Here is a 15,592-nt window from a genome sequence, read left to right as displayed (position 1 = left end):
TCAAGGACAAGCCAAAGATCCAGCCAAGGTTGTTTACTTAAAGTGTAAAAAGAGTGATGCCTTGGCCATGTTTCCTCGCTGTAATTAGAGGGAATAGCTCGAATTCGTCGGAATACGGCATCGATTTGGCTGGACTATGGACGACACAATGGAACTTCACTGCAGTAGTAGTGCTCCAGCGAGCGTTGACCAAAGTGTTGGTACGCCAAATCTTTGTGGTTTACCTTACATTTTTGCGAAAATCCGTTAGTACGAGAGAATAATTTGGGAGGTTTTGCTGCAAAAATATTTACAGATCAGACCGTTATGGCAGGTCTATTGGAGACCGTTTTTTATAGTCAAATCCGTAAAAAGCACCATGTGGTCTAGTACAGGATCTGCTAGAGTAGAGATGTTGTAACGAAAATCGCAACTATGCAGTCAATCACAACTAATGGGCCAAGGGCTTATGTGGGCAAGCCCGAAAGGTAACGCTCCAAATATTCCATCAACGTGGACTGGACCATGTGGGTTGCGGATCTGGCCCAACAAAGAAAAACAATCCAACCCGACCCACTTACCGCCGTCAACTAGAGCTAGCGCTTCCTCGCGTCCTCCGCCACGGCCCATCCACCCACGCCGACGACGAGCTCTCCCCTCTCGTCTCCTCCCCACGCGGCGCCACCGCCGCGTCGCCGGTCGCCGGCCCGCCGCCTCCCAGGCAGTAGTAGCACCTAAGCCAGTCCACCCCGCCCGCCCCCGATGGCCGAGGAGCTGGTGCTGGACACGGCGATCCGGGACTGGGTCCTCATCCCGCTCTCCGTGGTCATGGTGCTCATCGGCGTGCTCCGCTACTTCGTCTCCAAGCTCATGCGCTCCCCGCCGTCCGCCTCCCCGTCCCCCGACCCCAAGGCCGTCAAGGAGGGGTGCGTGCTCCCGCCCGCCCTCTCTCCCCAACCCCGTCCCGATCTGGTCCCCGACTCGCTCGATCCGACCGATCTGGATCGAGGAACTACCCCGGGGAACTTTGCCCGCTCCATAGTTCTAATAATGAGATCAATTAGCTGCGGTTGTCTGCCGATGTAGCTGATGCGAGATTTTTTTTTGCTTCTGCAGGCAGCTGGTCATAAGGGCGAGGAACCTGAGGACCAGCTCGCAGTTCATCCCGGCCAAGGCTTTCAAGGCTCGCAAGCTTTACTACACCGAGGGGGTAATTCCACTGGAAACATCTGTGTTTACCGAATTCCAGTTTAGGAGAGAGCAGTAGAGATTAGCCCTTGATAGCTAGGACCCTGAAGAGAGCGCACAAAATCACTACTGTGATGGAAGTCACAGAGTTGTTTAACTGCTGGGTTGACTTGATGATGCTTACTTGACTCTCACGTGTTTGTTCTTCCCAAGCTGTTGGAACGTTATGGTTGAGTGTATACCACTCTGACATTCTCGAGTGCGTTGTAGGAACGAGGACTGCTTCATGTTCCTAAAGAGGATGCGCAGAAGGCTCAGGCGGCCATGTTTTCAGATCCAAACATGGCCATGGACATGATGAAGAAGAATCTCTCCATGATTGTTCCACAGGTTCGGCGGCGTGCATATTGGTTTATTTCTTTACCTTAATTACCACTTTACCTTCTGTTAATGGATCAGCTCGTCCTTTTTGCAGACACTTACATTTGCATGGGTGAACTTCTTCTTTTCGGGTTTTGTTGCAGGTATGTGCATTACTTTCTATACTACTGTGATACTCGTTCTTTTTCTTATGCCGTTTCCGTGTTCTGCGTTTACTTCATGCTGTTTTAAGATCACCACTATTAACAACTAATTACAATGGACATCAACAAAGTTATTGAAAATCGCAAATGCATATGATGTTCATCAAACATTTTGATAGTGCATGAGTAGATCCACGCATACTTCCCTCTCGCTCACAGTAAGAGAGTTGAACTATTGCATGGAAAAACTGGGACTGGTTTTTGCCTTCAGTGGTGAGCCTGTTACTTATCATGAATGACAAAGCTTGCATATGAAATTTTAAGAAGTATTTTTTTGTGGTGCTCGTCAACTGGCACAGTAATAAATGGAAGATGGTCGTGTCCTCATGTAGGCTATCAGCTTAAGTTATCTCTTTCTGTATACATTTCGAAACCTGTGATTCAACTATTCAGGAACATTTTGCGATTATGTATGTTTCACTGTCTATTAGACGATGATTATAGTTTTTTTTTTGTAGTAAAATTCTACAAGGGACATGTTATTTTAAGACTTCAAAGTTAATGTTAAGATGGAAAGGACTGGTTGCTGATATATACTTATATAGCCATATGCATTATCCTTTTCTGTTCTGATGATCTTACCCTTGGACTCACATATCTGCCAATCTCTTTTCAGCTAAAATTCCCTTTCCATTGACCCAGAGATTCAGGGGAATGCTGCAAAATGGGATAGACCTCAGTACTGTTGATGTGAGCTATGTTAGCAGCCGTTCATGGTGTGTATAATTTATTACCTTACTGTGTGAAGGAATGAATGATCTAGGTTTCATAACAACTCACATGATCTAAATGCCTTAACTGTTTGCTGTTATGATTAGGTACTTTCTCAATTTATTTGGCTTGAGGGGTCTTTTCAGTCTGATCCTCGGGGAAGAAAATGGTTAGTTCTACTTGCAATCAAAGCTATTGAAGTATCTGTGGGGTTGTCTTGACCGCTGTATCTTGTCTTGGAGCCTTATGATTTGTGCATAACCTGCAGCTACTGATGATGCAACAAAGATGATGCAGATGGGCGGTGGAATGGGCTTCAACCCAGCAATGGTGTGACACTCTTTATATCTTTTAAATGAATTTGTGTTTCTTACCCCCATCTGATAATATAACATGCACATCGCAGCAGTTGCAGTTTCACATGCATAAGATAGCACACATTTTTTATGCACTGCAGTTAATTCTACTTTGCAGTCAATTTTTTTTTTTTAAAATCTGTATAGCTCAAAGAATCGTGTATGGGTGATGTTTGAAACTTTGAATAGCGTCCAGTTTTGCATATTTGTAAAGATGAATTGCATAGTGAGATTACGTGTGATTGATGTTATTAGAGACCTCTGATGGACTGTTGTTCAGCTTGTATGTGTTATTACATCTCATTACATGCGTCCTCAGTTTTCAGTTGCTTTTCATGAGTTGTGTTCTGCAGTGCAAATATCTGCTTTCCTGTCGTTATGCTGTGCCAGTAGATCTAGGAAAGTTATAGAAGTTGAGCAATAGTACAATACACTTGGTTGTACCCTAGTTATTTTGGTTCTCAATTTGTAAAGGAATGACCAAATAGCAGCACATGGGTTGTATGTATGTTATGATGTTAGTCGTTATGTAACCTAGATCAAAACACAGTAGTTTGGGGAAATATTGGCTTTTCTGTTTTTGTTCTCAAAGTATCACAATCTTCTTGATGTTTGACAATATTCGGGTTGTTTCTCTTATTGTTGGTTTGAGTGCATTTATATGTCTACGTTTCAGTGAGTTATCTTTACATACTTGATTATAGCACAGAAAGATCTCACCATGTGCATTTGGCCATTTCCAGAGTTTGGGAGCTGAGAAAGACAGCCTTGATATCATTCAGCATGACTGGGCTTTACCGAAGATGGAACATCACGCCGAAGAGGTGTTGAGGAAACTACTGAAGAAATGACCTGAACAACACTTGGGCTGCTTCAAAGCTGTACTACGCCTCACAAGTTTTGTTGTTAGCTTCTTGACTGATCAGACAGTTATACATCTGTAATTGTATTATTTATTGTTTACAAGAGGTACTGATTATGAAGCAGTCTTCTCTGGGAGCACTAGTAGGAAAAAGTTGTATTTCGTGACAGTTTCCTCCGTACCGGGCTGCTTTGTTAATCATGTTATAGTTTGTGCTACTGATTATATTTGTCATGTTATCGGCATGCTCTTCTGTTGACTGATGTTTAGCAAGAATTTGTGGTGCTAAATATTGCCGTCTTGTAAATTTAGTATGGTCACGTCCTTAGCACGCTGATGCAAATACTCCCATACTTTACGTCTCCACAGAATTAACCATGGTACATCAGTGTACTTACATGATTACGTCTTATTACCAATGTATTTCATGTTAACTGTTTCCTCCATACTGTGCTGCTTTTGTTATAGTTCGTGCTGGGAGACGTTATCATTCGATTCCATAATACAAACCGTTTTGGCAAACTTCAAACCCGTTTTGGCAAACCAAAGTATCAGATTCATGCTATACTGTTTTGCTCAATATTTTTTCATACTGCCTTATCAGTCTACTACTCTACTTACATGCTACTACATCCCAGTACCAGTTAAACCTTCCAGAGGGTTCATCACATGACAGGGTAGCTGGCGAGCAGCGCGATGCCGCACAGGCCGGTGGGCACGCCGGCGTCGCGCTGCAGGCGGATGTAGCCGGCCTCGCCCCACTCCGCCCCCCAAGAATTCTTAACGATCCAGTACTTCTCCGGCGGCTTGTCAGCGCCGGTAGAGTTGGTCTCGCCGTATCCCACCACGGTGACGCCGTGGTTCACCTGGGCGGTGCACGGCCCTCCGAAGACCCCGCCGCCGTAGAGCTGCCACACGAAGCCGCCGGCGTCGACGGCCACCGACACGGGCTGCTTCGCGGCGGCCTTCAGTAGGTCGGCCTCGCTGTTGACCGTGACGTTCTTGTACCCGGTGATGCTCACCGTGGTCTCGTTCAGCTTCGCCTTGTTGCAGACACCGTTGATGCCAAGGTACGGGTAGCTGGCCTCGGTGGTGAGGCCGTGGTTGTCCATGACGAACTCGAAGGCCCAGCTCATGAACCCGCCGGCGCAACCCACGGCCTCCGCGTCGCAGTCCACCAGCTCCTGCTCCGACAGAGAAACCAGCTTCCCGTTCTTGATCTGGTTCAGACCCTCGATGGCCGCCACCGCCGAGAACGCCCAGCAAGAACCTGCATGTACATAGATTTGCACCATCAAATCCACACATAAATCATCAGGCTAGCTAGGTAGATTCTTCGTTAAACACTAAGGCCAACTCGCACCACAACTCCCTTGGTTCTTCACCACCACCACCGCCCCTTTCTTCCTCCAATCCACCTCCTTCGGAAGATCACCATCATCACTGTCGCTCCCCTTTTCAGGGATTGTCACCTGTAGAAATGACCATCCAAGACCAAAAGATTTGTGTCACACGATAACATATTATCAAACTTTGAATGCTCGATCATCTAAGAGCCATATCTATCAAACATGTGCATAACCCAAGAGATGAAACTACCTCTTCTATTCTGGGGGCCTGCCGGCCGGTTCTTCCCGGCACTCCCAAGCCGAGCACCTTGGCCCTGAACTCCTCGTTCGTCAGGTCGGCGAACTTGGTATCAGTCAGCGTGAAGCTATTGCTGCCGGAATTGAACTCCTCAATGAGCTCGACGTTCTTCCTGTACACCTCGAACCTTCTCTGCTTCTCGCCGGCGTCTGTGTAGGCCCGGCCGTGCTTGGTCATCCAGCGATCGAACCTACTGATCATCGCCGGATCATGGTCAGCGATCGTGAGAGCTGCAGAGGACGCCGCGAGCAGCAGGAGAAGCATGGATGGCCTGCCCATTGCTGGAGCTGTTTTCTTTTTGCAAGAGAATTATTAAGGCCGGCAAAGCAATGCTGCGCCGAGGTAGAGTAGGATGCATGAGCAGGCCGTTATGCCCTGTTTTATAACTTTGGTTCATTTCGTTTTTGGTGTTTGTTCCGTTTATCATTCGTTGTGTGTGATTTGGAGGTGATCTGGTGTGCAAGCATGCACAACTGCACGAGATCTGTGCTGGAAAGAGCAAGATGCTGGCCAATCTATTACTGTACTACAATTTACTACACATTCGTCTGCACACCTCAGAAAGATTACACCACATGTTAGAGAACTACAGTACACACACATTATAATCCGACCATCTCGATCTCCGAGAGGCTGTAAGTTCCATCCTCCAGCTCTTCCATTCTCCACTGCGAATGAAGAGCTACATGCATGTTGACATCAATGAGTCCAAGCCATTCCTTGATGTTGAGCCAAACTCTTTGTGAAACAGCAAGAGAAAAGAATATGGGCGGCGGATTCTTGAACTTGGTTGCAAAGCTTGCAATTTCGACAATTTTGCCATCCCGGCGCTCGAGCCTATCTCGCCGTCCACACTCTATTTTGTAGCACAAGCCAAGTGAAAATCTTGCATTTGGGGTGGCCCATGGCTTCCACACCATGGCCGGCATGGTGGAGTTTGTGAGGCCCTCAAATTGCATGTTGTATGCCGAGATGGAGGAGTAGCAACCATGTGTAGTAAGCTTCCAAGTGAGTGTATCATGTTCCTCTTCATTGACGTGAATGGTTGAGAGCCTCTCCCAAAGGTTGGCAAATTGGGTGATATGTTCCATGGTGAATCCATGTTGCAAATTGATTTGGGAGACCCAAAAGTTGTTTTCTAAGGCTTTCCGTACGGTGCAATTCTTTTTTTTGTGTGGATATGTTGTATATTAGAGGTGCAATATCTTTTGGCCGACCTCCATCACGCCAAGAGGAATCCCAAAAAAGGGCCCTCTCACCATTGCCAATGGTAACCTTTGTGGCCGCTGCAAAGAGCTCTCTATCATTTTCATTGCAAGGGGTTCGTAGGCCTCTCCATGGCTTGGAGTGATCCGTCCATTCCAACCAAAGCCACCTCAAACCAAGTGCCAAGGCAAATTTGTTGGGGTTTAGGATTCCAAGACCTTCCTTGTTTTTTGGCTTGCAAACAAGATCCCGATTGACCTTACATTTTCCTCCCGACACTTTCTCACAAGCAGCCCAAAGTTAGGCCCTTCGGATACTATCAATATTTAGGAGAACCTCCAACGGGATTTCAAGAACGGTGATGAAGTAGATGACGATACTTGTGAGAACCGCCTTGAAAAGCACAGTGCGTCCGACCATAGAAGCATGCTTGCCAAGCCAAGGGACAAGCTTTCCGGCAACTTTTATCTTGAAGATATTGGAGGTGGATTCTTTTCAACCTTGTTAGGAGTGGGGCAAGCCAAGGTAGTACCGCATTGGGAAGTTGGTGAGCTTTGCGGGGAAAGGATGTAGAACATCTTGAAGGTCAATATCATGACACTTGATGGGGGCAACTTGGCTTTTGGCACAAATAGTAACAAGGCTGGTAACCTCCCCAGACCGGTCCAAAGTGGAAGCCAAGAACATGATGTCTTCCTTATAGGGCGCCATGAAAATGGCCGCATCATCGGCGTAGAGGGATGTACGTATAGTGGGAGCTCTTCCTCTTAGAAGATGAAGATAACCTTGTTGAGTGGCTTTGCGAAGAATGTAGTGAAGCGGGTCGATGGAGAGCACAAAGAGAAGCGGTGAGAGAGGATCTCCTTGACGCAAACCCCTCCCATGCTTAATAGGGTCGCCGGCAAGGCCATTGAGGAGAACACGTGAGGAGCCTAAGGCAAGAAGGGCGAAACCCAATCTCTAAAAGTTGAAGGGAAGCCAAGATGCTCTAACAAATCCATAAGGTAGTCACATATAACGGAGTCGAAAGCCTTCTTCATGTCAAGCTTGAAAAGAAGCGTGGGGGTCTTTGACTTGTGGAGTCTTCTTTCCAAATTTCTCACATACAAAAAATTGTCGTGGATACATCTCTTCTTGATGAAGGCACTTTGCGCTTTTTTTTTCAAGAACACGCACGAGAACTGCGTGTCTTCTCCATGAAGATGGCACTTTGCGCATTGGAGACTAGCTCGTTCATGTGAGGGGCAAGGCGGGTGGCCATCATCTTGGCGATAATCTTGGCAATGGAATGTATGAAGCTTATAGGTCTAAAGTCGGAAATGTCCTCGGCTCTATCCTTCTTGGGGATAAGCACAATGTTTGCGGAGTTGAGCCAATGGAGATTGTTGGTGCGCAAATTGGAGAAGTCATTGATCACTGCCAAAAGGTCATGCTTAATGATGTCCCAACAAGATTTGAAGAAGGCCCCCGTGAAGCCGTCTGATACGTCTCCAACGTATCGATAATTTCTTATGTTCCATGCCACATTATTGATGATATCTACATGTTTTATGCACACTTTATGTCATATTCGTGCATTTTCTGGAACTAACCTATTAACAAGATGCCGAAGAGCCAGCTTGCTGTTTTCTCGCTGTTTTTGGTTTCGAAATCCTAGTAACGAAATATTCTCGGAATTGGACGAAATCAAGACCCAGGGTCCTATTTTGCCACGAAGCTTCCGGAAGACCGAAGAGGAGTCGAAGTGGGGCCACGAGGGGCCGCCACCATAGGGCGGCGCGGCCCAGCCCTTGGCCGCGCCGACCTGTGGTGTGGGGCCCTCGTGTGGCCCCCCACGTTGCCCTTCCGCCTACTTAAAGCCTCCGTCGCGAAACCCCCAGTACCGAGAGCCACGATACGGAAAACCTTATCGAGACGCCGCCGCCGCCAATCCCATCTCGGGGGATTCTGGAGATCTCCTCCGGCACCCCGCCGGAGAGGGGATTCATCTCCCGGAGAACTCTACACCGCCATGGTCGCCTCCGGAGTGATGAGTGAGTAGTTCACCCCTGGACTATGGGTCCATAGCAGTAGCTAGATGGTTGTCTTCTCCTCATTGTGCTTCATTGTTGGATCTTGTGAGCTGCCTAACATGATCAAGATCATCTATCCGTAATTCTATATGTTGTGTTTGTCGGGATCCGATGGATAGAGAATACTATGTTATGGTAATTATCAAGTTATTACATATGTGTTGTTTATGATCTTGCATGCTCTCCGTTATTAGTAGAGGCTCGGCCAAGTTTTTGCTCTTAACTCCAAGAGGGAGTATTTATGCTCGATAGTGGGTTCATGCCCGCATTGACACACGGGACGAGTGACGTAAAGTTCTAAGGTTGTGTTGTGCTCGTTGCCACTAGGGATAAAACATTGATGCTATGTCTAAGGATGTAGTTATTGATTACATTACGCACCATACTTAATGCAATTGTCTGTTGTTTTGCAACTTAATACTGGAAGGGGTTCGGATGATAACCTGAAGGTGGACTTTTTAGGCATAGATGCAGTTGGATGGCGGTCTATGTACTTTGTCGTAATGCCCAATTAAATCTCACTATATTTATCATGTCATGTATGTGCATTGCGGTGCCCTCTCTATTTGTCAATTGCCCGACCGTAATTTGTTCACCCAACATGCTTTTATCTTATGGGAGAGACACCTCTAGTGAACCGTGGACCCCGGTCCATTCTTTTATACTCGAAATACAAATCTACTCGCAATACTTGTTTTACCGTTTTCTTGCAAACAATCATCTTCCATACAATACGGTTAATCCTTTGTTACAGCAAGCCGGTGAGATTGACAACCTCACTCGTTTCGTTGGGGCAAAGTACTTTGTTTGTGTTGTGCGGGTTCCACGTTGGCGCCGGAATCCCTGGTGTTGCGCCGCACTACATCCCGCCGCCATCAACCTTCAACGTGCTTCTTGGCTCCTCCTGGTTCGATAAACCTTGGTTTCTTTCTGAGGGAAAACTTGCTGCTGTGCGTATCATACGTTCCTCTTGGGGTTCCCAACGAACGTGTGAGTTACACGCCATCAAGCTCTTTTTCTGGCGCCGTTGCCGGGGAGATCAAGACACGCTGCAAGGGGAGTCTCCACTTCCCAATCACTTTACTTTGTTTTTGTCTTGCTTTATTTTATTTACTACTTTGTTTGCTGCACTTAATCAAAACACAAAAAAATTAGTTGCTAGCTTTACTTTATTTACTGTCTTGCTCTCCATATTAAAAACACAAAAAAAATTAGTTACTTGCATTTACTTTACTAGATTCATCATGTTTCCTTTTAATTTACCACAAAAGACATACCGGTAGGACGTGGGTCTATAGTTGGGAGAAATAATATAGAAGAATTCTTCAATCATGTTAGTATTACTGAAGATTTTGAAGATAGACACTTGGTAGAACTTGCACCTACCTATGAAATTGCTGTCTGCTGCTTTAGTTCGTATGTTGGAAACTAAATTTGTTAATCTCAATCCTATAATCCAACACATGTTTCTTACACTTGGTGATATGGAAGAAGGGGAAAAGAAAGATTTTGTTTTAGAAACCCTTCTTAGAGAATTTGGTGGTCTAGCAAGAGAAGCTAGAAAGGTCTTTGCTAAATTTAAAATGCTAGGTTCTCATACTAATTTTGTTGGTCTCCTTGAAAAAATGGACATGGATAGAATAAGGTACACTAATAACATTAATGATGGTGGGGAGATCAAAGCACCAATACCATGTAAACTCCTAGCTATGAATGATGCACTAGAAAATAACTATGCTTGGCTTGTTCCTGAAAATTTGTTCGATGAGAGTAGCAAGCCCAAGACTAATGAGAAGGGAGACGCTGAAACTTATGTATCCAACATACTATGCATGGTTGAGAAAACTCCAAACCCCGCTGTAGGTGCACCACCCTTCGATAATACTTGATATACACTTTCTGCGCCTAGCTGAAAGGCGTTAAAGAAAAGCGCTTATGGGAGACAACCCATGTTTTTACTACAGTATTTTTGTTTTATATTTGAGTCTTGGAAGTTGTTTACTACTGTAGCAACCTCTCCTTATCTTAGTTTTATGTTTTGTTGTGCCAAGTAAAGTCTTTGATAGTAAAGTGAATACTAGATTTGGATTACTGCGCAGAAACAGATTTCTTTGCTGTCACGAATCTGGGCCTAATTCTCTGTAGGTAACTCAGAAAATTAAGCCAATTTACGTGAGTGATCCTCATATATGTACGCAACTTTCATTCAATTTGGGCATTTTCATTTGAGCAAGTCTGGTGCCATTTTAAAATTCGTCTTTACGAACTGTTCTGTTTTGACAGATTCTGCCTTTTATTTCGCATTGCCTCTTTTGCTATGTTGGATGAATTTATTTGATCCATTAATGTCCAGTAGCTTTATGCAATGTCCAGAAGTGTTAAGAATGATTGTGTCACCTCTGAACATGTTAATTTTATTGTGCACTAACCCTCTAATGAGTTGTTTCGAGTTTGGTGTGGAGGAAGTTTTCAAGGATCAAGAGAGGAGTATGATATACTATGATCAAGAGGAGTGAAAGCTCTAAGCTTGGGGATGCCCCGGTGGTTCACCCCTGCATATTCTAAGAAGACTCAAGCTGTCTAAGCTTGGGGATGCCCAAGGCATCCCCTTCTTCATCGACAACATCATCGAGTTCCTCCCCTGAAACTATATTTTTATTCCGTCACATCTTATGCACTTTGCTTGGAGCGTCGGTTTGTTTTTGTTTTTTGTTTTGTTTGAATAAAGTTGGATCCTAGCATTCACTGTAGGGGAGAGAGACACGCTCCGCTGTAGCATATGGACAAGTATGTCCTTAGGCTCTACTCATAGTATTCATGGCGAAGTTTCTTCTTCGTTAAATTGTTATATGGTTGGAATTGGAAAATGATACATGTAGTATTTGCTATAATATTTTGGATAATGTGATACTTGGCAATTGTTGTGCTCATGTTTAAGCTCTTGCATCATATACTTTGCACCCATTAATGAAGAAACACTTAGAGCTTGCTAATTTGGTTTGCATATTTGGTTTCTCTAGAGTCTAGATAATATCTAGTATTGAGTTTTGAACAACAAGGAAGACGGTGTAGAGTCTTATAATGTTTACAATATGTCTTTTATGTGAGTTTTGCTGCACCGGTTCATCCTTGTGTTTGTTTCAAATAAACCTTGCTAGCCTAAACCTTGTATCGAGAGGGAATACTTCTCATGCATCCAAAATACTTGAGCCAACTACTATGCCATTTGTGTCCACCATACCTACCTACTACATGGTATTTTTCCGCCATTCCAAAGTAAATTGCTTGAGTGCTACCTTTAAAATTCCATCATTCGCCTTTGCAATATATAGCTCATGGGACAAAATAGCCTTAAAAACTATTGTGGTATTGAATATGTACTTATGCATTTTATCTCTTATTAAGTTGCTTGTCAGTGCGATAACCATGTTCCCGGGGACGCCATCAACTACTCTTTGTTGAATATCATGTGAGTTGCTATGCATGTCCGTCTTGTCCGAAGTAAGAGAGATCTACCACCTTATGGTTAAGCATGCATATTGTTAGAGAAGAACATTGGGCCGCTAACTAAAGCCATGAATCATGGTGGAAGTTTCAGTTTTGGACACATATCCTCAATCTCATGTGAGAATAATAATTGTTGCTACATGCTTATGCATTAAAGAGGAGTCCATTATCTGTTGTCCATGTTGTCCCGGTATGGGTGTCTAAGTTGAAGAATGATCAAAAGCGAGAAATCCAATGCGAACTTTCTCCTTAGACCCTTGTACGAGCGGCATGGAGGTACCCCATTGTGACACTTGGTTAAAACATGTGCATTGTGATGATCCGGTAGTCCAAGCTAATTAGGACAAGGTGCGGGCACTATTAGTATACTATGCATGAGGCTTGCAACTTGTAAGATATAATTTACATAACTCATATGCTTTATTACTACCGTTGACAAAATTGTTTCATGTTTTCAAAATAAAAGCTCTAGCACAAATATAGCAATCGATGCTTTCCTCTTTGAAGGACCATTCTTTTTACTTTTATGTTGAGTCAGTTCACCTATCTCTCTCCACCTCAAGAAGCAAACACTTGTGTGAACTGTGCATTGATTCCTACATACTTGCATATTGCACTTGTTATATTACTCTATGTTTACAATTATCCATGAGATATACATGTTATAAGTTGAAAGCAACCGCTGAAACTTAATCTTCCTTTGTGTTGCTTCAATACCTTTACTTTGATTTATTGCTTTATGAGTTAACTCTTATGCAAGACTTATTGATGCTTGTCTTGAAGTACTATTCATGAAAAGTCTTTGCTTTATGATTCACTTGTTTACTCATGTCATTACCATTGTTTTGATCGCTGCATTCATTACATATGCTTACAAATAGTATGATCAAGATTATGATGGCATGTCACTTCAGAAATTATCTTTGTTATCGTTTTACCTGCTCGGGACGAGCAAAACTAAGCTTGGGGATGCTGATACGTCTCCAACGTATCGATAATTTCTTATGTTCCATGCCACATTATTGATGATATCTACATGTTTTATGCACACTTTATGTCATATTCGTGCATTTTCCGGAACTAACCTATTAACAAGATGCCGAAGAGCCGATTCTTCGTTTTACGCTATTTTTGGTTTCAGAAATCCTAGTAACGAAATATTCTCGGAATTGGACGAAATCAAGACCCAGGGTCCTATTTTGCCACGAAGCTTCTGGAAGACCGAAGAGGAGTCGAAGTGGGGCCACGAGGGGCCGCCACCATAGGGCGGCGCGGCCCAGCCCTTCGCCGCGCCGACCTGTGGTGTGGGGCCCTCGTGTGGCCCCCCACGTTGCCCTTCCGCCTACTTAAAGCCTCCGTCGCGAAACCCCCAGTACCGAGAGCCACGATACGGAAAACCTATGCGAGACGCCGCCGCCGCCAATCCCATCTCGGGGGATTCCGGAGATCTCCTCCGGCACCCCGCCGGAGAGGGGATTCATCTCCCGGAGGACTCTACACCGCCATGGTCGCCTCCGGAGTGATGAGTGAGTAGTTCACCCCTGGACTATGGGTCCATAGCAGTAGCTAGATGGTTGTCTTCTCCTCATTGTGCTTCATTGTTGGATCTTGTGAGCTGCCTAACATGATCAAGATCATCTATCCGTAATTCTATATGTTGTGTTTGTCGGGATCCGATGGATAGAGAATACTATGTTATGGTAATTATCAAGTTATTACATATGTGTTGTTTATGATCTTGCATGCTCTCCGTTATTAGTAGAGGCTCGGCCAAGTTTTTGCTCTTAACTCCAAGAGGGAGTATTTATGCTCGATAGTGGGTTCATGCTCGCATTGACACCGGGACAAGTGACGTAAAGTTCTAAGGTTGTGTTGTGCTCGTTGCCACTAGGGATAAAACATTGATGCTATGTCTAAGGATGTAGTTATTGATTACATTACGCACCATACTTAATGCAATTGTCCGTTGTTTTGCAACTTAATACTGGAAGGGGTTCGGATGATAACCTGAAGGTGGACTTTTTAGGCATAGATGCAGTTGGATGGCGGTCTATGTACTTTGTCGTAATGCCCAATTAAATCTCACTATATTTATCATGTCATGTATGTGCATTGCGGTGCCCTCTCTATTTGTCAATTGCCCGACTGTAATTTGTTCACCCAACATGCTTTTATCTTATGGGAGAGACACCTCTAGTGAACTGTGGACCCCGGTCCATTCTTTTATACTCGAAATACAAATCTACTCGCAATACTTGTTTTACTGTTTTCTTGCAAACAATCATCTTCCACACAATACGGTTAATCCTTTGTTACGAGCAAGCCGGTGAGATTGACAACCTCACTGTTTCGTTGGGGCAAAGTACTTTGTTTGTGTTGTGCAGGTTCCACGTTGGCGCCGGAATCCCCGGTGTTGCGCCGCACTACATCCCGCCGCCATCAACCTTCAACGTGCTTCTTGGCTCCTCCTGGTTCGATAAACCTTGGTTTCTTTCTGAGGGAAAACTTGCTGCTGTGCGCATCATACCTTCCTCTTGGGGTTCCCAACGAACGTGTGAGTTACACGCCATCACCGTCTGGACTCAGAGCCTTATGACTATGAGTCCCATGTATGGCATCTTTCATTTCGTCCTCGGTGAAGGGGTCCCCAATGCTAGAAAGGTCGCAAGTTGGAATGGGGATGTTAGCCCAGTTGAAATCTATGGTCCGCGAGGGGGGGGGGCTTTTTGGTCGCGTTCTTAAAGTGTTCATGAATGATTATCTTTTTTTGGTTGTGCTCCGTGACCCAACCATTTCCATTAGCTCCAACCGTTGATGAGTGGTGAATGTCCTTTGTGCAAAAGAACGGTCAATGCAAAAGGGCGATGGCATCTCTTGCCATGCTCACGTCGTGGGAGTTGTGGAAAGAGAGAAATGTGCGTGTCTTCCGAAACCACTACTCCACCGTCGACATACGGCTTTGATTCGGTAGTTCACACCTTCATCAATATCCCCATCCTTGTGTAGGATTGACCCCAAGTATCGAAAGGTGTCCTTCTGAGGTACCACCTGCCCATCCAGGCTAACCTCCTCCTCCTCCTCGTGCCTAGTAGTACTAAAACCGCACATCATGTACTCAGTTTTAGTTCTACTAAGTCTAAAACCTTTCGATTCCAAGGTTTATCTCCATAGTTCTAACTTCCTATTGACCCCCGTTCGACTATCATCGATTAGGACCACATCATCCGCAAAGAGCATACACCATGGGATATCTCCTTGTATATCCCTTGTGACCTCATCCATCACCAAATCAAATAGATAAGGGCTCAAAGCTGACCCATGGTGTAGTCCTATTTTAATCGGGAAGTCATCGGTATCACCATCTCTTGTTCGAACACTTGTCACAATATTATCGTACATGTCCTTGATGAGGGTAATGTACTTTGCTGGGACTTTGTGTTTCTCCAAGGCCAGCCACATGACGTGCCGCGGTATCTTATC

General features: G+C 44.7%; 2 protein-coding genes across 2 annotated transcripts; one reads left to right on the top strand and one right to left on the bottom strand.

The window, feature by feature from the left end:
- Positions 1-717: 717 nt before the first annotated feature.
- On the top strand, positions 718-3,925 carry LOC124654252 (ER membrane protein complex subunit 3-like). Its single transcript, XM_047193272.1, has 8 exons — positions 718-905; positions 1,096-1,189; positions 1,438-1,557; positions 1,643-1,691; positions 2,368-2,467; positions 2,570-2,631; positions 2,731-2,792; positions 3,562-3,925. The coding sequence occupies exons 1-8, from the start codon at positions 742-744 to the stop codon at positions 3,667-3,669; spliced, it is 759 nt and encodes a 252-aa protein (XP_047049228.1). The 5' UTR covers positions 718-741; the 3' UTR covers positions 3,670-3,925.
- A 420-nt stretch (positions 3,926-4,345) lies between these two features.
- LOC124658337 (zingipain-2-like) lies at positions 4,346-5,606 on the bottom strand. The gene is made up of 3 exons (XM_047196691.1): positions 5,263-5,606; positions 5,044-5,129; positions 4,346-4,950 (listed from the first exon to the last, which is right to left on the bottom strand). Exons 1-3 carry the CDS (start codon positions 5,604-5,606, stop codon positions 4,346-4,348), a joined length of 1,035 nt encoding a protein of 344 aa, XP_047052647.1.
- Positions 5,607-15,592: the final 9,986 nt, after the last annotated feature.

Source organism: Lolium rigidum, chromosome 5, assembly GCF_022539505.1.
Source record: "Lolium rigidum isolate FL_2022 chromosome 5, APGP_CSIRO_Lrig_0.1, whole genome shotgun sequence".
NCBI classification, from domain to species: Eukaryota; Viridiplantae; Streptophyta; class Magnoliopsida; order Poales; family Poaceae; genus Lolium; species Lolium rigidum.
This window is presented reverse-complemented; position numbering and strand designations above follow the sequence as displayed.